We start from the raw sequence: 20,103 nt of genomic DNA, 5'->3' as shown, positions 1-20,103 counted from the left end.
GAATACTTTAAAAGAAGGTTGATATTATTAATTTAATATACCTTGTCATAATAATAAATTTGGGCTAAATATATGGTTATTTCTCATATTTAACTATAACTTAAATACAATGTAGACAACTTCCCACCAATTCAGGTTTCATCCCATTTGATCATTTTGTTTTTAGCTCAATTTTGAGTTTTATTCATTTGACTTTGTTAGAGACAAATTATAATCAAATCAATTCATTACTTGTAATTGGATCAAATTTTCACATCTAATTAGAATTAAATAAATATCATACATTGCTGACTATTTTCAGGAAAAGGCCTTAAATCAGAGTTTGATATAAAAACTTAAACCATATTAATAAATGTCGTGAATATAGAGAGAAATAAAAAAACAAATTTAGGCAAAATAATTAAGTTTTTTCCAAAAATAAAGAAAAACTCATCTATAATCATTAATTTTGGAGGACCCGTTTAAAAATGGGTTTCGGCCTTGCAAATGGGCACTTAATAAATACGATGCTTTTTGTTCATTTTTCCATATTTTTACAACATATATTATGTTATTTATTTTATTTTAGTTTTTTTTGTAAAACTTCTTTTTAACAATGAATTTGTGAACAATATGTGAGTTTGTGTAAAACTTACACCATATATTTTGGTTTTTGTAAAAAAAAAATCACGGTTTTTATAAAAATGTGAATAATTTCACACAATGAATTCCGCAGTGAACACTATCATTCGATATCATTTTAAGCATTTCACAACAGATATTCCTTTTTCACGGCTGCAAAACTGATGGCCATATAATTTTTTTTAAACAAACTTAATGATTTAAGCAAGATTTGTCATTGTCTTGAATATATATAAGTACAAAGTGCAGTTAGTATTAGGCTTGTAATTTATGGTCTACTTGCACCCCACCTTATGGACTACTTTCCCCATCAGACTCTATCCACCCACCCACCCCCAATAACCCCATCCCCATCTTAAATAGTGAAAAATAGTGAAGAAAACAGTCTTTTGGAATTTAGAAGGACCCATACCCTTCATTTTGGACACACATTCCTCAAATCCATCACAAATGACAACCCATGTGAAATATATATCTGTCCCACACTTTGATAGGTCTATTAATCAGGTCCGTCCACGTGTCACTCCATCCTTTGGACCACTCAAAGTTACCGTTAAACTGCCAAACCCAAATCTACACCTTCTATACATCATTTACTTCCTTGGTTTCATCAATCGTCACGTGACCCTTTGACAAACTTGTGATAAATTTCAGAACCGACTTCAGTTTTAATGCAGATAGATGTATTACTGTAATTCATAATTCCAAGGAATATGTTACAACTTATATGCTGATGTTCAACACTTTTTATACCTCCACATGTAACTCCTAAAATAGATAAAAGATTTATCAATTATCATCAACTGATGCTGATGACTTTTTTTTTTTTTTTTTTTTTTTTTTTTTTTTTTTTTTTTTTTACTAAAGATTTGGTGTTTACTATTGTTTCAAGTTTCAACATGGCTTTGCTTTATCTCCATTTGTTTCTTGTACATCCCAAAATTTTATTATGTTTGGATATCAAAGAACCTAAATATACTCATCCACCTTCTTCCTTTATTCACCAACAAGATTTAATGTTTATTGATTCCAGTTCATTTTTATTTTCTCATAATTGGTCTATCACAAAGATTGAGTTTTAATATTGCTTTGAGTTGGGTTTGTTTTCTGGTTAATCATAAATTTTTGTTATTGTATTGAATTCCAATTTGTTTTTAGTTAATCAGTTATATTATAATATTTAACCTTCTTTAATGTATAACATCAATATATATATATATATATATATATATATATATATATATATATATATATATATATATATATATATATATATATATATATATATATATATATATATATATATATAATATTTGTTGGAAGTTTTTTCATGTAGTTTAATGAATCAGATCTTAATTTTTCTATCGAAATATTAATATATACTATTTATATTATATTATAATCTTGCAAATCTCAAAAACTTTTGAGGGTGCTTCAAGGTTGTATTCTCTGCTTCCTTTTCATCCATCTGGACCCTCTGTTTTTCATAGAAGCTTAGTTACACAATCTTTCTCTCTAGTACGTGTTACAGTACATGAGTATGCACTCATCATTCTTTGGCATTTATAATCTTATATTTAAGCCGAGTTGAGTTGGGTTACACTCTATTCATTTCGGAGTTCATTTTTTCTGTTAGTAATTTTCTCAAACACCTTATCCGCATACAATAGTTCCAATTTCTTCCTTTCTGCTATGCTTGAATAGTATGATAGTTTATCATCATTGAATTTGCCAATTTGGTGTTTTGAAGTTAAAATCATGAAGCCCATAAGCCCTCGTTCCACTCCACTGATTTAGTTTGATTTTTATCCTTTTTAGCCTCCGCATGCTTAGATCTGTGTAACTAGTTTACTTAAATATTGAATTTTCCAATATCGGATGTGGGAATGAGAGAGGACTTGATGCGGATCCAGAATAAAGAGTAAGCTAGAGGTGTATTGAGTTAACAAAACTTAATCTTTGATCAACATATATACGTGATTATGAAGTCCATAGAAGATAAGGATTGCTTGCATCTTGCATCACCTCAGGAGATTCAGAAAGGAAACGGGTCAAATCGTGGTTCACACCACCATCGAACCGCTCTAGGCAAACCAACACCATCAAAATGGGACGATGCCCAAAAATGGTTAGTTAATTTGTCAAGAGGTGTAGATAAGAGTCAATCCAACATCGAGCCACGTGATTCCAATGCAGATGATAGAAGACTGATAGCACCAGTTCCCAAAAAAGATTACCCAAGTAGTGAAGATGAAGAACATGGAACGATTGAAACAAAAAAAGTCGATCTTGGAGATTCAATGTATGTTAGCTCAATTTGTGTGAGAGACATGGGGACCGAAATGACCCCAATGGCTAGCCAAGAGCCTTCAAGATCTGCCACACCGGTTCGAGCCACAACCCCGGCTAAACACAGCCCTGCACCCTCAGGCTCCTCGACTCCTGTTAGGCCATTCACAATAATACCTGCGGTTGCACCTGTCCCAAAACCTGACACGGGTGCAACCACAAGGTTTAGGAGAGAAACCGAAGAAACAAATGGTGAAAATGTTGTTGAAAATAGAAACCCGTGTCAAGATTCTAAGATGAATCCTCTTGAAACCCGGGCTATGGCTTGGGATGAAGCTGAACGTGCAAAATACATGGCAAGGTGATTATGATAATGCATGCTTGTTTGATATCATGTCCTTGCTTTTTAATAAGGCACATCCAAACACCCTAGCTCCTAAATTAAGCACATGCGTTTTTTGGTTGTTGATTGTAGGTTTAAGCGTGAAGAGGTGAAGATAGAAGCTTGGGAGAATCATGAAAAGAGAAAAGCCGAGATGGAGATGAAAAGAATGGAGGTAATAGTTACATGGTTTTTATTTTTTTAGCCAAACAGTTTAGATGATTTTTTTTTTTTTTGATTTAGATAAAGTCAATTATTGGTTTAGGATAAAGGACATGACATAACAAGTTTTTGCAATGAGACTGTCTAATATGTTTTAATTTGAAAAGGTTTGTTTTAAATTGTGGGTTAGGCTAAGGCGGAAAGATTGAAATCTCGGGCACAAGAGAAGTATACGAACAAACTTGCTTCAACAAGAAGGATAGCAGAGGAGAAACGAGCAAACGCTGAGGCTATTTTGAATGAAAAAGCTGTAAAAACGAGTGAAACAGCGGATTATATAAGGAGAACTGGTCACTTGCCCTCTTCTTTCTCCATTAAGTTTCCTACTTGTTGCTGGTAGCAGTTGGTGCTGGATATATAAGATTTCAGTATTCTTGTATTTATCATTCAATTTCCGCTTCAAAATATTTTCTCATCTTGTTATATGCAAGGGTTGTTTCTTTTGTCAAATCTTTTGTTTCGATGTTATTGAGCTTTTCAAATATGTAAAAAATGAGACTTTTTTTTTATTCTTTTCTTTTTTGTAAAAAAGGTACTTGAGTACTTTGTGTTCAATTCATCGTCAAGAATCATCGCAGTACGCAGAGGCGACATTGGCTTTTAACATTTTTCATAGATGCCGCTTTCTTCATACTACGTGTAGGGTCACTATGTAATCCTAGTAGCAAATGCACCCACATGTACACAGTACATTATATATCTATTATGCATAAATGTGATAGCGAACACACATCCACTTAGATTTATATATATCTGAAGCATAATTATTAGACCATCCATCGTGAATTCTGTTGAAACAAATGTTATCAAACAATATATAGAAGCCAACTATAGAACTTGAATCAAGATGTAAACAACAAACATAAACAGAATACTTATTTGAAATAAAGTAGATAAAGATTAATAAATTCTACTCGTACTTTACAAAAATCCAAACAAGAATCTAATCCCTTTTTGCATAATATGCATGGAAAGCGACATCTTTATGAATGACAGTTTTCTAGGTTAAAAAACACAAATAACTGGTAAAAGGAAAAATGGAGTATCATTCATTGTATCTCCAAAGGCTCGCCCTAGTTGTAAAAATAGGAGAATGTGTAAGTTCGCGTTTGGTTTGTTACATATATAATACTATGATTGGTGTATAATCCATTGATCCTCCACACTTTTTTTTTGAGCCATCTTGGGTGATGTGAATGAAAAAGACGTTCACATCCTTTGCGCAATATTAAATATTTGGAGCTAATCTTTATTCTATATTGATGGGACAAAAAATTATTATTTTCTTCCCATTAACATTTATCATGGTCCAAACAGCAAACACAATACAAAAATGAAGAAAACACATGGATGAAGAAAACAAAATGCAGATTTTAAATTTTTATTAATATTAAAATAGAATAAGAATAGACAATCATATGGACAAAATATGCCAACTAAGCATCAAATAAAACATGCTATAAAAGGATATATGATATAGGTGCCTGTGATATATCCGAACAAATATGTTTTGGTTACCCACCCATATTATATGACTAAAAAAGAAAATTTTCATCAAGCTTGTTCAAAAATAAGTCATAAAGTATAAAATATTTATGGGAAAATGACTTGTATGGGTAATTACTAATTATATTTTCGTTTTGTTCATGTTTTAGTAATATTTTTTTTTTATATATTTGATAATTTAACTTGTTAAATGTTTTCATATATTACAATTTTAGCATTTTTTTTCTACACGTTTTTCTTTATTATTTTTTGATTATACATCTAATTTCTTTTCATTAGAAACAAATACAACATTAAGCTGGTTATAAGCTAAAGCACTAATAATTATAAATAACTTATGGACCAAATCCGTCTTAACATGTAATCGATTAATAAAGAAAAGAGCAGTCTGAAATGACAACCTTTTGGTGATGACGAAAAGGTAGCTGGTTTAAGGTTCAAATTATTTGGTTGACAACATGACGTCAAACTCATGGTTAGCAGCAAGAAACCCCCTCAACTAATGACTAGTTGAACATAACCCCTTTGACAAATGTCCAGTTACATATAACCCCTTGCACAATCTGTATGCGCAACTGGGTACCATACCAAATTGATGCAAATTTTAGCATCGTATATTGATTTACAAATGTTTAGAAATCCCAGTTGAATGGGGATTATAGTATTCGTTATATGCTAATTAATGGTTTTTGTAAACCATAAAGAATATCTTGTTCAATGTTCAAACTTCAAACCCCAAAACAACACCAAAGCCAAACTATACAAAAGCACCTCATATACACATAAAGAAAGTCCCGGTTTTCATTGTGAAAAGTCAAAACTCTTGTAAATTGCACAAGAAAATCAAGATAAGCCATCACTTGAGATGAATACAGTAGTTCTTCCAAGCACAAAGAGAACAAGTGACAACTCAATGAAGAAGATTGTGTTTATAAGACTTCGGTCAACTGTCCAACCATATAAAGTAATGCCACCTGGATTATTCTGTAGATACATAACTGCACAGAAGTTCAGTATCATATTTTCATTTATTAAATTAAAATATAGTACAAAATAAGAAGAAACTTACGAAAGGCTTGTCGTCTGTGGTAGGAAGATAAATAAGAGGTGAGTTGTTCGTTTGTAGGAAGGGGAGTGTAATTCATGGCTTCCATATCAGCTTCTGAAGAAACAGATCTTAATAATCCATTTGAACTTCCCATTTGATTTGAAAAACTCATCCTCATGTGAGAACTATCATCTGGACCACATGATGCTAATGCATGCCATCTGCTTGCTAATGCTGCAACGCCTTGTGCTCTGTGTGAAATCTTTGCTGCAGCATTCAAACACAGAATCACACCCACCACCTGTGCAATCGAAGAAACCTGTCCACCAAAAAAAAAAAAAACAATACAGTGTTGTAATTTAAATATAAGTACATATAACAAACAAATCAATCTGTTTAACACTACTTACAGCAAAATCACCACCATTTATGAATGTGACTTTGTTACTGAACCCTGTGATTTGGAACAGAGTTGCAAACTGGCTTGAAGTGACAACTATGAAGACAAGAAGAAGGTAAATCCGGAACCTATGACTTATCTTTGACAAATGATGACGTAATCGCGCATGCTCTTCTATAAATACCAAAACATCGGTTTCTCTTTCCAAAAGGTTTCCGTAGTCATCAAAGTGGATGATTTGCAGATTGCAAACCAAATGGAACACCAAACATGATGATAAAAAGATCACAGTCACATACATCCATGGAAAAGTCAAAGCAACCAAAATGCCACAGGATTTCCACCAAGACTCATGATGCATGTACATCATCCGGATAACTTCACGGACTATCTTTAGGAAAAGACATGGAAGAACCCACAAAACTAGCGCACGTTTAGCTTCCTGAAATTATCATTACAACATTTTTCATTATGACATCACAATCCATCCAAAAATGATGCATTTTGAATTTGAGATTTTGTTAAAAAAACTATTGCACAATACCAGCAAGTAATAAAGATATACAAATCTTCCCCTCAATATTTTTTCATAATCTTGTAATAAAGAAGAAAAGATTCAGGAACAGATAAGCAAGGTATCAAACTCCATGCCCAAAGATTCTCATATTCACCTAATTATTATCAAAATCATTTTCTCAAGTATCAAGAAAACTATTAACAAATCGTTTTTCTCAAGTATCAAGAAAATACATAAAAACCATTGTTGTGTTGTCTGCAAGAGCTATGACATGATGACAGAGCCAGGGAGGGACCAACAGGGGCCTTTCGTCCTCCTCCAATTTGTATCATTATCTGAAGTGACTAAAGTTTTTAGTATAAAGAACGAATTACCTAATTTTCTTCCAAAAAAAACTGTCATTTGTTGATGTACATTAGTTTGCAACGAAAAAACAGTATTTTCACTTACAGAGATCTTGTGAACATAGTCCCTTGAAAATCTTTGAACATGGCCATTGTACTGATCGACAAACAGAAACTTTCGAATCCCATATTTTCTGAGATTATGTGAAAGGCAAAGCAAAGCAGCGGCTGCTAGACAAGCGTGTGAAGATACAACGACAAGCTCAAAGGCTTTAACTTGGTAGAGATCACATCTCAAACAGTTGGTGCTCATCAAAAGTACAGTAACAGGAAGCACAACCCCAATCGTCAAAAACGTTACCCATGAAATCCCAAATCTCAACATAGTTGTTTGATTGAAACCCAATAATAACAGATAAAAATCCAATTCTTGAAGGTCTTCATCCAAATAAATACTTGATTCTTCTTCTTCTTGTTCCTCATTTTCTTCGTATAATATTTGGATTGGGTCTGCTTTTAAGAGGGGAGTTCTGATTTGGGTTTGTTGTTCTTCCGATTCTTGTTCTATTGGAGTTGCGGGTTGATCTGACATTTGCAGACGCCGGATTGATGGAGCAAATACGAATAGTGTGTGAAAATGGTAGGTGGTTTGCAGGGTTCAGATGGTGCAATTGGAACCATGGGGAACTTAAAAGGATTGAAAATGGTCAAATCAGGGAGGAAACGCAGATTGCCCATTTCTTTGGGGTAGTTTAATAATTTGGATTCTATTTGGGAAAGTGGCAATTGTCTTGATCTTGAAGATGCAATTTTTTAATAGGGTTTTGATCTTTTATGACACCGACTAAAAGGGGGTAACATAAAATTTACTATGTTGGTCGGATAATTGTGATAAAGATTCTTGTATAGCGTTAGGCAGTTATCCCTCTTTATCAGTGTCATTAAATCTTCTTTATATTCAACAATGAACGTATATGATTTTATTTTATTTTGGATACTACGACATAAGAGATTACACGCGGCAGATATTTGATTAAAATTCGAATAAATTTTCAAGTTAGGTTTAATAGGGGTTGGATTAGAGACGACAAAAATTGACACGACACGAATCCGACACGAAATAAACAGATTTGAGTAAAATATTTCAACCCGTTTAAATAAACGGGTTGACACGACACGAAAATTAAATGAGAAAGATTATGGTTGAGAATTTCAACTCGAATATGACTCAAAAATGACCCGTTTATTTATATGCACATTTTTTGAATTATTTAAATAATCTAGAAAGATACAAAACCAAAACCATAAGCAAAAGAAAACCTTCGAATTGAATTGTTCTGTAATGTTGAAATGACTTAGCCGTCTAGATCAAGACTTCATTTCAGTTTTTCCAATCTTTCCCAAACTACACAGTCTCTTTCATCACTCTCACATCCTCATGACCTTATCATCCGCCTCCCCAATTCCCACTCTTTTAGTTTTGTCATCTGAACTTGCTATGACTTCATCTATTCTGCCTCCAAACTATTAGTTTTTCCTTTCCGCCTACCCAACTCCTACTTTTTCAACATGCTCAATCTTTTAACCTTACATGACACGACATATTTCAAGGTATAGCCCTAACCCAAAACTCGACACGAACTCGACACGAAAATAAACGGGTTGACACGACACGACACGTTAATTAAATGGGTCGGGTTAGGGTCGTGCACTTTCAACCTGTTTAGTGTTTCGACACGACACGAATCCGACACGATTGCCACCTCTAGGTTGGATATGGTTGGTTTATCTTTATCAACAAATATCTATTGTGTTATTTTTGTTTTGGAGGGCAACAAAACTATATATTCACAATCTAACAAAACGTTAACTATAAGGAAAGAATTACTGAGAGTTTTGAATCCGATCATTCCAAAAAAGAATATTAGAAAGTCTAAACTTAAATTAAACAAAGGAAAATAAAATAATACTATCAAAGATTGTGAACTTCTGTATTTTGCAAGAATCAAACGCAACATTGTTTCGAAACCTCCAAATGAACCACCAAGTAGTCAACGTACTCACTTCCAATCGTTGTTTGGTATGTGTCGATCTCGTCAAGTTTTCAGTCCAAGATACTCGTTCCTTAATGGCCACAGTATTAGGGAAGCTAATGTTGCACCATTTGGCAACCAAACTCCAAATCCTAACAGCGAGCTCACAACGAAAGAAAATGTGTTTCGAAGACTCTATCCCCAACGAGCAAATAGGGTAGGTTAAAGAATGGATTTCTAAACCCTTTTTAGAAAGGTTTAGACGTGTTGGGAGTCTGTCAAGCATACCCCTCTATATGTATATCTTCCCCTTCTTTGAAACCAATGACAGATCCACTATAGATCTCGGGGTATTTTGGGATACCCTTTTAAAAAAAATTAGTAGTGTTAATTTTTTCAGAAAAATTCGTTTTATGTTGCAGTTTTATATCAGAAAAAAAGTTGGGCTATCCTAAAAAAATTCAGGTTATTTCTAAAAGGTTCAAAATACAAACTAGCCCAAATTGTTCAAGAATTTTAAGTCCACACCAACTAGTTTATTCAAAGTGGTATTAAGCCTAATTAGTTTATTGGAAAAAAATGGACGTGAACTCTAATACTTCTGTGATTGTCGACTTCTCAATTGTCGACTCGTCTTAGGTTTCTCCTCCTATCGTCGACAGTCAAACTTCATCGCACGCATCCCTTAGTCGTCTTCTCAATTGTCGTCTCCTCTGCCGGAGGGAGAATTCCGCCGACCTCCTCCTCAACTCCTCCGTCACAATGAAACAAGTGAGTATAAAAAATACTCAATCCTATGATGTATTTAGATTAATTCAAATTCCAATTTTTTGTCATTATGTTTGAAAAATTAGAAATTACCAATTAACTTTGTTAAATTAGGGACTTAGGGTTAATACTTAACGATTATTTGTTGTTGAAACTTGAAATCTAGTTATAGCCTTTTGTTTTATCATAATTCGGTGTATATGCTTCCATTATAAAAGTCTATAACCCTTCATTTTGTCGTTGATCGCTTTAAATTCTGACGCTTTAGATTGGTTCTTTGGTATATATATATATATATATATATATATATATATATATATATATATATATATATATATATATATATATATATATATATATATATATATATATATATATATATATATAAATTACACGAATCGTCCCTCATGCAGGTGCCAAAATGTTCAGTCCCTATTTTCAAAAATTAACTCAGACCGTCCATCTTGTCGTTAAAAGTTGCACGATTCATCCCTTATTAGTTTAATTTTGCACGTTTCATCCCTTTTGATATATAAAAAGACTATAATGCCCTTTCCCTTTTTTCATTTCTTTTTGAACATTTTTGATATTTTTAATTATTTTAATATTTTTCTATTTTGCTGAATAAGACCTGACCACCACAACCGATAATCTACAACACCACCGGAAAATGTTGCACCACCGCCACCCCTCACTTCACCTGTAACGTCCGTAGATCCGGGCTAGTCAATTTAGAGACGATAAGCGTCAAAAATGACTTTTTGATAGAAGAGTTTTTAGAATAAATAATCTTAACCAAGTTGTAGTATATGTCACAAGGTTTCTATACATATAAATAACGCTGAAATCCGAGTTATAACGAAGCAGTTATGACCTGTCGAAGTTTCACGACAGATTCGACACGACGCTGTAGGACGTAAATAGTGAATTTACGAAAAGTAATTTCTAGCCTTAACGATCTGAACGAAAGTTGTAGAATACGTTAAACCGAGAGCGTGCATATATGGAACGTCCAAATCTAACTTTGTATGGGGAAGTTATTATTTTTCTAAGTTTCAGCTTAGCAGTATGCAACCCAAAACTCGATATTTAGATCGAGTGATCTCTAGTCGAAACAATCTAAATGAGAATCGAAGATCTCGTCGGTAGTAAAGCAACGGTGAAAAGACAGATGAAAACGGACGTCAGATGAAGAAGTTATGAATTTATAACGGACCTTTCATGTCCCGGCCTACTAAAAATATAATATTAAAAATGAAGTCAAAACTAGCCGACGGAGTCTAAATGAAAGTTTTAGAGCATAATCTCACCTACGCGTGGATATAAAGAACGTCTAAAACAGAGCTCATATGCGAAATATATGAATTTCTGAAGTTCGGGGCACAAACTTCAACCTGTGTCAGAACTCACGACGTGAACATAGAGTTCACAGCGTGAACTCAGTGATTGACACCTTTAGAGCCTGACAAACTGATGTCGCGACTACACAGCTGATGATGACCAAGTTCACAACATGAACAAGTGTGGCATCCCCAAAGTCACGGCCAGAAAAGACCGGTTTCATTTATGCTTTTAAAATAATTTAAGAGTAAATCCTTTTGATTTAAAAGAGTTGCAGAATTTGTTCCCAAAACAAAATATGATAAAATAAAGTTTATCAAAGCATTTCATCAAGAGATGCGTTTTCATTAATTAACAATATTTGGGATGTCATGTTCCGATACAGACCAAAAGCATAAACAATATAAAATAGACCTTACAATAGTTATTTATAACTACTGATCTATAGTCCAAAATCTCTCGTCAAGTCCACCCATTTATACTCTTGTGCCATTACCTGTAATGCAAAGAAAACTGAGTAGGTCAGGCTTGGGAGCCTGGTGAGCATGTAGGGTTTTCAACCCACAATAATACATTTATTATATTGAATTATCAAACAATCAACCCAAATACTCATTCCCATTATCTCCTTTATTTCTTAAGGATTTACCCTAAGAATCAACTATCCTTTATCCATTTATTCCTAAGGGTTGACCTAAGGAATTGACACAAAGTCCACCACTGCCAAGGTCCACAAATTACGATTGGTAAACACTTAGTTCAACATACTTAACAAACACCTAGTTCTAACACTCCTAGTGAACAATTAATTCAAAACATCTGGTGAATACTTAGTTCTAAAACACTTTAGTGAACACACTCAGTTCAACAACACCAAGTGAACACATCTAGTTCAAAAATACCTAATGAACACATTGAGTTCAAACACCAAGTGAACACGTAGAGTTCAAAAATACCTAATGAACACATTGAGTTCAAAAATACTTATTATTTCGTCTCACATCAACTATTTCATCTACCCATGTTCTACCCAACATATTTGTAGATGCAAACACATATACAATTTAAATCTTTTAAAACATGTATAAAACATTATTTCAACATCTATCTCAAGTAAATAAACATTGTATAAACACCTAGCACGTACTTCATAGCAAATACTTCATATCTATGCGGTAGAAGAAAGTGAATATACATTCACACATATAACAACAAAATATACACATAACACGTATTTCGTATAAAATACTTCGTATTTATGCGTCAGAAGAAAGTAACCACACACTCACTTGATTAGAAGATGATCGGACTGCACTACGGCTTGTAGAAGTAGTATTCTTCGGCAGATCTGGAAGATCTTCACAAAAACCGGACTCCTCGCGGGCAGAGCTTCGGCTCGGGAATTGCACTTCTCGGGATCTCCGGGGCTCGGGAATGATACCGGGGCTTCGGGGTACTTCTGGCACGCAAATCGATGCAAAATGGGAGAGAGAAGAGAGAAAAATAGCAAAGGAGTCGGCTGCCCTCGCATCCTATTTATAGGAGGCTGGAGCCTCGGAGTATGCGGGGCGTATTGCCTCAGAATCGTCATTGCTTACGTATCCGAAGAACTCGAGTGCGAGGTGCGTCGTGCTTCGCAGTACGCTGGGCGTACGCCAGTACGCTGGGTGTACTTCGGATCAGATCGGTGACTCCTTCGGATATACATCCGAATTAAAGATTAAATTTAAATACAAATTATTTAATAAACTTCGGAAATTCATATCTTCTTCATACGAACTCCGTTTTCGACATTCTTTATATCCACGCGTAGGTGAGACTACGCTCTACAACTTTCATTTAGACTTCGTCGGCTAATTTTGACTTTATTTTTAATATTTATTTTTAGTAGGCCCGGACAGGAAAACTTCGTTATAAATTCATAACTTCTTCGTTTGACGTCCGTTCTCGCCTAACTTTTCATCGATTCGATACCAACAACGAGATCTTCGATTCTTGTTTAGATTGTTTCGGCTAAAAACCGCTCGATCTCAAATCGAGTATTTCAGGCTGCATACCGCTAAGTCGAAACTTTAAAAAAATCATAACTTCCTCATATGAAGTCAGATTTGGGCGTTCTTTTTATGTACGGAATCCTTGTAACATATACTACAACTTAGTTAAGATTATTCATTCTAAATAATCTTCTATCAAAAAGTCATTTTTGACGCTTATCGTCTCTAAATTGACTAGCCCTGATCTACGGGCGTTACAACAAGCCTGGTTCACGACATGAATAGCGAAATTCAGCCCTATAAATAGAAATCAAAGACAACCGGTTTTGGTTGTTAATTTCTCAACCTCTCTCCTACGTTTCTTATCATTAAGCCTACTTTTAGCCCCTCGAAGTCCTGGTATCATCCTGATACCCGAAGCAAGTCCCGAAGCTCCGAAGATCCAGAGAAGAAAAGAGTTTTAAGCCGAAGCTCTGCCCACGAGAAGCAGGGGCGGACGCAGGACCAACTTAACCATCCTAACTTTTGATAATATGTATGAATTGCAATAATAATAAACTCATTTCTTTATAGGTGCATAATAATAAAAAAACCTTTTTTTTACATTAATACGAAAAAATCTAGTAGTTGCCGGTGCAACCCTGTGCACCATTATAGATCCGCCCCTGACGAGAAGCCCGGTTTTTGGAAGATATCCCGGTTTCATCGAAGAATACTAGTTGAAGAGCCGTAGTGCTATCCAATAATCGTCTTATCAAGTGAGTGCATAGTCCCTTTCATGAACACAATTTTAATACAAGTATTGTTTGAATGTATTAAATATATGATTTGTGTGAGTGTGTAGTTACTTTCATCTTACACATAGATATGAAGTATTTGTTATAAAATTGTGACATCCACATTTTCACGGCCAGAAAAGACCGATTTGTTTATGCTTTGTTTTATAAATCAGAGTGATCGTTTAAAGAAAACGGTTGCGGAATTTGTTCCCAAAATAAAATATGATAACCATTTATCAAAACGTTTCTCAAAGAGAATGTATTTTCATTAAATAATAAAACCTCGGGATGTCATGTTCCGATACAGACCAAAAGCATAAACAATATAAAATAGACCTTACAACAGTTATTCATAACTACTGGCCTATAATCCAAAATCTCTCGTCAAGTCCACCAATTTATACTCTTGTGCCATTACCTGTAATGCAAAGAAAACTGAGTGGGTCAGGCTTGGGAGCCTGGTGAGCATATAGGGTTTTCAACCCACAATAATATAATTATTATATTCAACCATCAAACACTCAACTCAATTACTCATCCCTATTATCTTTCTTAGGATTTTACCCTAGGAATTCAACTACTCGTCATTTATTCATTCCTAAGGATTGACCTAAGGAATTTACACAAACTTCCATTGCTACATAAGGCGCATCTGCCAACATTATCCTTTAAGCGCCTCTGCCAGGATTACGTCATACACTATGAGGCGCGACTGCCAGGTTTATGACATTCTCTTTTAGGCGCATCTGCCGACATTATCTTATAAGCGCATCTGCCAAGATTATCCTATAAGCGCATCTACTATTGTTATGACAATCTCTATTTGGCGCATCTGCCAAGATCACGACATTCACTACTTGGTGCATCTACCGATATTATTCTCAAGCGCATCTGCTAGTTTTATGACATTCTTTAATTGGTGCATCTACTAATATCATTCTTAATCATCTTTCATACCTCATCATTTTATCACATACCAACTATCTCATCTACCCATGTTCTACCCAACATATTTGTAGATATAAAAATACATATACAGTTTAACTCATTTAAAAACTATATAAAACATTCATTCCATACTCATCTCAAATAAACAACAATATATAAACACATAGCACGTATTTAATAACAAATACTTCATATTTATGTGTTAGAAGAAAATAACTACACACTCACACGTATAAACCACAATATACTTAATACACTCAAACCATACTTGTATTATTATCGTGTTTATGAAAAGTAGTATACACTCACTTGATCAGAAGATGATCGGACAGCACTACGACTTGCAGAAGTAGTATTCTTCGGTAGATCTGGAAGATCTCCACAAAAACCGGGCTTCTTGCGGGCAGAGTTTCGGCTCGGGAATCGCACTTCACGGGATCTTGGGAGCGTAAAACTTCCTTCTTAACTTGGATATGAGATCCGGGGTGTCAGAATGGCTTCAGGGGTTTACACGCAGAGCTTCGGCACAAAAACGAGGAGAAATGAGCAAATAAGTCCGGAACCCTCGCATCCTATTTATAGTACGCGGGGCGTACTGGTCCGAAATCGTCATTGCGTTCGTCATCCGAAGAACTCGAGTGCGAAGGTCGTCATGCTTCGCTGTACACTGGGCGTACTTCGGATATGCCCGGTGACTCCCCCTTCGGATAATACCGGGTTTTATAATTAAATTTAAATATTAATTATTTAATAAACTTCGGAAATTCATATCTTCTTCATATGAACTCCGTTTTCGACGTTCTTTATATCCACGCGTAGGTGAGACTACGCTCTACAACTTTCGTTTAGACTTCGTCGGCTAATTTTGACTTTATTTTTATTATTTATTTTTAGTAGGCCCGGACAGGAAAACTTCGTTATAAATTCATAACTTCTTTGTTTGACGTCCGTTCTCGCCTAACTTTTCATCGCTTCGATACCAACAACGAGGTCTTCGATTCTCGTTTAGATTGTTTCGGCTAAAAACCGCTCGATCTCAAATCGAGTATTTCGGGCTGCATACCGCTAAGTCGAAACTTAGAAAAATCATAACTTCCTCATACGAAGTCAGATTTGGGCGTTCTTTTTATGCACGCTCATGGTTTAATGTATTATACGACTTTCATTTAGATTGCTAAGGCTAAATATCACTCTAACGTAAATTCACTTTTTATGTCGCACTGTGTCATGCCGATTCTGTCGCGAAACTTCGACATGTCATAACTTCTTCGTTATAACTCGGATTTCGGCGTTCTTTATATGTAAGGAATCCTTGTAGCATATACTACAACTTAGTTAAGATTATTCATTCTAAATAATCTTTCATCAAAAGTTCATTTTTGACGCCTATCGTCTCTAAATTGACTAGCCCTGATCTACGGGCGTTACAAAAATACGTGCTATGTGTATATATATTGTTTGTTTATTTGAGATGGATATTTAATGAATGTTTTATACATGTTTTAAATGATTTAAACTGTATATATATATTTTATATCCACAAATATGTTGGGTAATATATGGGTAGATGAAATAGTTGGTGTATGATTGAAAAAATTAAATGAAAGATGAGATGAGGGTGAGAGGTGAAAAGTGAGAAAAGCCTTTACCCAAACGATGGCCCCGTCATTCAGCAGAGTATGAATGACAACCACGGACTATTCTAGACAGTCCAGTGGAACACTAGCAGACTCGCAACTTGTAGGTGTTGTGAACATATGCTCACCGGTGTACTCTAAAAATCCTGGCAGCTATGGACTTAGTGCCTTATATAAGTACGATGGTAGCTATGGATTTAGTACCGTGTAGATAAACACTGGTATCTATGGACTTAGTACCTTGGCAGCTATGGATTTAGTGCTTGTTGTATGAACCTCGGGCATCAATGAACTTTGTGCCAATTCCTTAGGTCAATCCTTAGGAATGAATGAGTGAAAGATAATTGATTCTTAGGGTAAATTCTTAAGAATTAATCGAAATAATGGGGATGGGTAATTGGGTTGATTGTTTTATGATTGATTGTCTGATGATTATAAATAATAATGATATTATTGTGAGTTGAAAACCTTATGTGCTCACCAGACTCCCAAGCCTGACCCACTCAGTTTTATTTGTATTACAGGTAGTGGCGTGAGAGCATAAGTTGGATGAATTATCAAGATATTTTGATTATAGGCCAGTGGTTGTAACTAACTGTTGTAAGGTCTGTATTGTATTGTTTATGCTTTTGGTCTGTATCGGAACATGACATCCCGAGGTTTTGTTATTTAATGAAAATACATTTTATTTAAAAAATGTTTTGATAAATTCTTATCATAGTTTGTTTTGGGAACAAATTCCTCAACAGTTTTCTTAAAAAGATTACTCTGATTTTATAAAACAAAGCATAAACAAATCGGTCTTTTCTGGCCATGAAATTTGGGGATGTCACATCACCGTACCCACTCATCCGTTTAAAGCTCACATGTTTCACTAAAAATAACCACAAACCACCACTCCATTCACCGAATCAGCAACATATACTAAAACCACCATTGAACCCGTGCACATTCACTGTTAACACCACCATCAACCTCCATCAGAAAACCCACTTGCAAATCAGGAAAGAATATTAAGGCAAATTAGGAAGGAAGAATCAGGGATATAGCAAATCTGATCCCATACAGACCTGATTGAAAGCAAAGGATTTAGGGTTCTTTAATTGAAAGCATATCTGATTCACTGACCCTGCAAATCTGATTTGTTACCAAGGAATATTGCTAGAGGGGGTTGCAAATTTGCACTCTGTTGGACCGGTGAGCCACCATCCTCACTTGTGAGCCGCCATCCCCACCATCGCGCCGCCATCATCGCATCATCTAGGGTTCGTATCATCGTCACATCGCAGAGGAGGATCGTCAATGGAGATGATTTGGGTTCGATTTGAACTTGCTTCTTTAATTTGAATCTCCCTCTTCTCCAATATTGAATGGTGGACTTGTGAGTTGTGACTTGGTCCGATGACCTGGTTTTAATGAGGACAAAAGGAGAAAAGGAATAGGGAAAGTGGGTTGAGGTGTGGTGGGTAAGGGTTTGATAGCATCACAGGAGGTGTCTGGAGTGACTGGAGATGTCTTGAAGTCGTCGGATTCGGTAGTAATACTGGTGGAGAGAACTAAAGAAGAAATGGGGTGAGAGAGAAACGACATGCTTAGGATTTAGGGCGTGTTTTTTTATTGAAGGAAATTAACAAAACAACAAATAGAAAATAAATATAAAATAAAACAAAAAAGAAATGAATAAGGGTAAAATTGTATTTTTATGTCTAGAGGGATGGAGCATGTAAGTTTTAAAGTAATGAGGAACAGACCGAGTTAAGTTTTGAAAATAGGGTCTGAACGTGCCTTTTGGCACCTGCACGAGGGACAATTCATGTAATTTACTCTCTCTCTCTCTCTCTCTCTCTATATATATATATATATATATATATATATATATATATATATATATATATATATATATATATATATGAGACGGCTCACTTGAGATTAAAAAAAAATAGTAGAGATCTTGAGATTCAACCTCAACCACATATTTCTCATTGTCGCTCTAACGCTCCAGCGTACCGGCAGCAGGTTATGCCTAATCATAAATGATTATATGACAGAGAGGTATAATCATATATGATTATGGATGTTTATACGTATATGCCTAATCATAAATGATTATACATATATGCCTAATCATAAATGATTATACATATATTTCTATTCATAAACTGAGTAATCATAAATGATTCTAATAGTTGGTGGCAAAAGAGGTGGTTGTGATAGAGGTGACGGTAGTATAAGTGACGGAGGTGACAGTGGTGGGGTCAACTTAGCTGGTGTCAAAGGTGGTGGTAGTGGTTGTGGCGGTGGCGGTGGTTGTGGTGGGGATGATGGCGGAAGAGAAAGGTATGAACGACACTATATAATCATTTATGATTATAATAGGTCTATCGTGCCGGTACGCTGGAAGGTTAGAGCGGCAGATGTGAAATATATGGTTGAAGTTGAATCTCATGATCCCTATATATATATATATATATATATATATATATATATATATATATATATATATATATATATATATATATAGTTCAATAGAGAACCATTATTAATCAAGAAGCTAATCCAAAGCGTCGAAATTTAAAGCGATCAACGGCATAAGGAATGGTTGTAGACTTTTACAATGGACATACATGCACCAGATTATAACAAATCACGCTTTTTTTTTTCGTTTAAAATTATTTTTAGGCTATGTTTTTTTATTGGAAAAAAAACCGAGTATATCGTTGTTCACGATTTTTATCCACTTTCCAAAGAGATCCATGGTCATATATAAAAAACTAACTTTTTTTTTTCAAAAAAACCCACTTCATTTTCTTTGTTGAAAAGTTAAAGTCTATTTTTTTATAGAAAAAAATTAATAAATATATCAAAATTCATGTTTTTTTTTTGTATTTTTTAAACATAGATTCATATTCATGCAAAAAAAAAAACAATATTTCAGTTCAGATTCACATTGTGAACCTGTTCAGATTCATATTGTGAACCTTCTCATATTCACAGTGTGCATAATAGTAAGTCAGATTTATAGTGCGAATTTGAATTGATCGAAGCTTTTTCACATTGTGAATGTTAAAAATTAAAATATTTATAGTTTAGATTTACAGTGTCAATCTACAACGATCGAGGTTTTTTTTTTTTTTTTTTTTTTTTTTTAACCTTCTCAGATTCATAGTGTTCATAATAGTAAGTCAGATTCACAATGCGCATATGAATTGTTTGAGCTTTTGCACATTGTAAATGTTAAAAATTAAAATATTTACAGTTTAGATTCAAAGTGCGA

At 34.6% G+C, this 20,103-nt stretch overlaps 2 protein-coding genes across 3 annotated transcripts; one reads left to right on the top strand and one right to left on the bottom strand.

Annotated features, from left to right (window-relative positions):
• Positions 1-2,022: 2,022 nt before the first annotated feature.
• LOC111906268 (remorin 1.4) lies at positions 2,023-4,129 on the top strand. Its single transcript, XM_023902029.3, has 3 exons — positions 2,023-3,271; positions 3,386-3,467; positions 3,645-4,129. The coding sequence occupies exons 1-3, from the start codon at positions 2,604-2,606 to the stop codon at positions 3,852-3,854; spliced, it is 960 nt and encodes a 319-aa protein (XP_023757797.1). The 5' UTR covers positions 2,023-2,603; the 3' UTR covers positions 3,855-4,129.
• A 1,471-nt stretch (positions 4,130-5,600) lies between these two features.
• On the bottom strand, positions 5,601-8,185 carry LOC111906270 (uncharacterized). Of its 2 annotated transcripts, none has more exons than XM_023902030.3 (4): positions 7,436-8,177; positions 6,479-6,910; positions 6,090-6,387; positions 5,601-6,018 (listed from the first exon to the last, which is right to left on the bottom strand). In XM_023902030.3, exons 1-4 carry the CDS (start codon positions 7,919-7,921, stop codon positions 5,864-5,866), a joined length of 1,371 nt encoding a protein of 456 aa, XP_023757798.1. In that variant the 5' UTR covers positions 7,922-8,177; the 3' UTR covers positions 5,601-5,863. The 2 variants fall into 2 exon arrangements, with proteins under 2 accessions (XP_023757798.1, XP_023757799.1); XM_023902031.3 differs by having other exon boundaries at positions 5,798-6,004; positions 7,436-8,185.
• Between the last annotated feature and the right edge of the window lie 11,918 nt (positions 8,186-20,103).

This window comes from Lactuca sativa, chromosome 4 (assembly GCF_002870075.4).
Source record: "Lactuca sativa cultivar Salinas chromosome 4, Lsat_Salinas_v11, whole genome shotgun sequence".
NCBI classification, from domain to species: Eukaryota; Viridiplantae; Streptophyta; class Magnoliopsida; order Asterales; family Asteraceae; genus Lactuca; species Lactuca sativa.
The sequence above is the reverse complement of the archived record's forward strand: the minus strand, read 5'-3'. Positions and strand labels throughout refer to the sequence as shown.

What these genes read in the sequence shown, in the direction of transcription:
- LOC111906268 (XM_023902029.3), top strand. Translation starts at nt 2,604, where the DNA reads ATGAAGTCCATAGAAGATAAGGATTGCTTGCATCTTGCATCACCTCAG. An exon ending in CGTGCAAAATACATGGCAAG is followed by an intron (nt 3,272 to 3,385) that starts GTGATTATGATA and finishes TGTTGATTGTAG; the next exon opens with GTTTAAGCGTGAAGAGGTGA. An exon ending in TGGAGATGAAAAGAATGGAG is followed by an intron (nt 3,468 to 3,644) that starts GTAATAGTTACA and finishes ATTGTGGGTTAG; the next exon opens with GCTAAGGCGGAAAGATTGAA.
- LOC111906270 (XM_023902030.3), bottom strand. Translation starts at nt 7,921, where the DNA reads ATGTCAGATCAACCCGCAACTCCAATAGAACAAGAATCGGAAGAACAA. An exon ending in ACTATGTTCACAAGATCTCT is followed by an intron (nt 6,911 to 7,435) that starts GTAAGTGAAAAT and finishes TGATAATTTCAG; the next exon opens with GAAGCTAAACGTGCGCTAGT. An exon ending in CCACAGACGACAAGCCTTTC is followed by an intron (nt 6,019 to 6,089) that starts GTAAGTTTCTTC and finishes ACTTCTGTGCAG; the next exon opens with TTATGTATCTACAGAATAAT.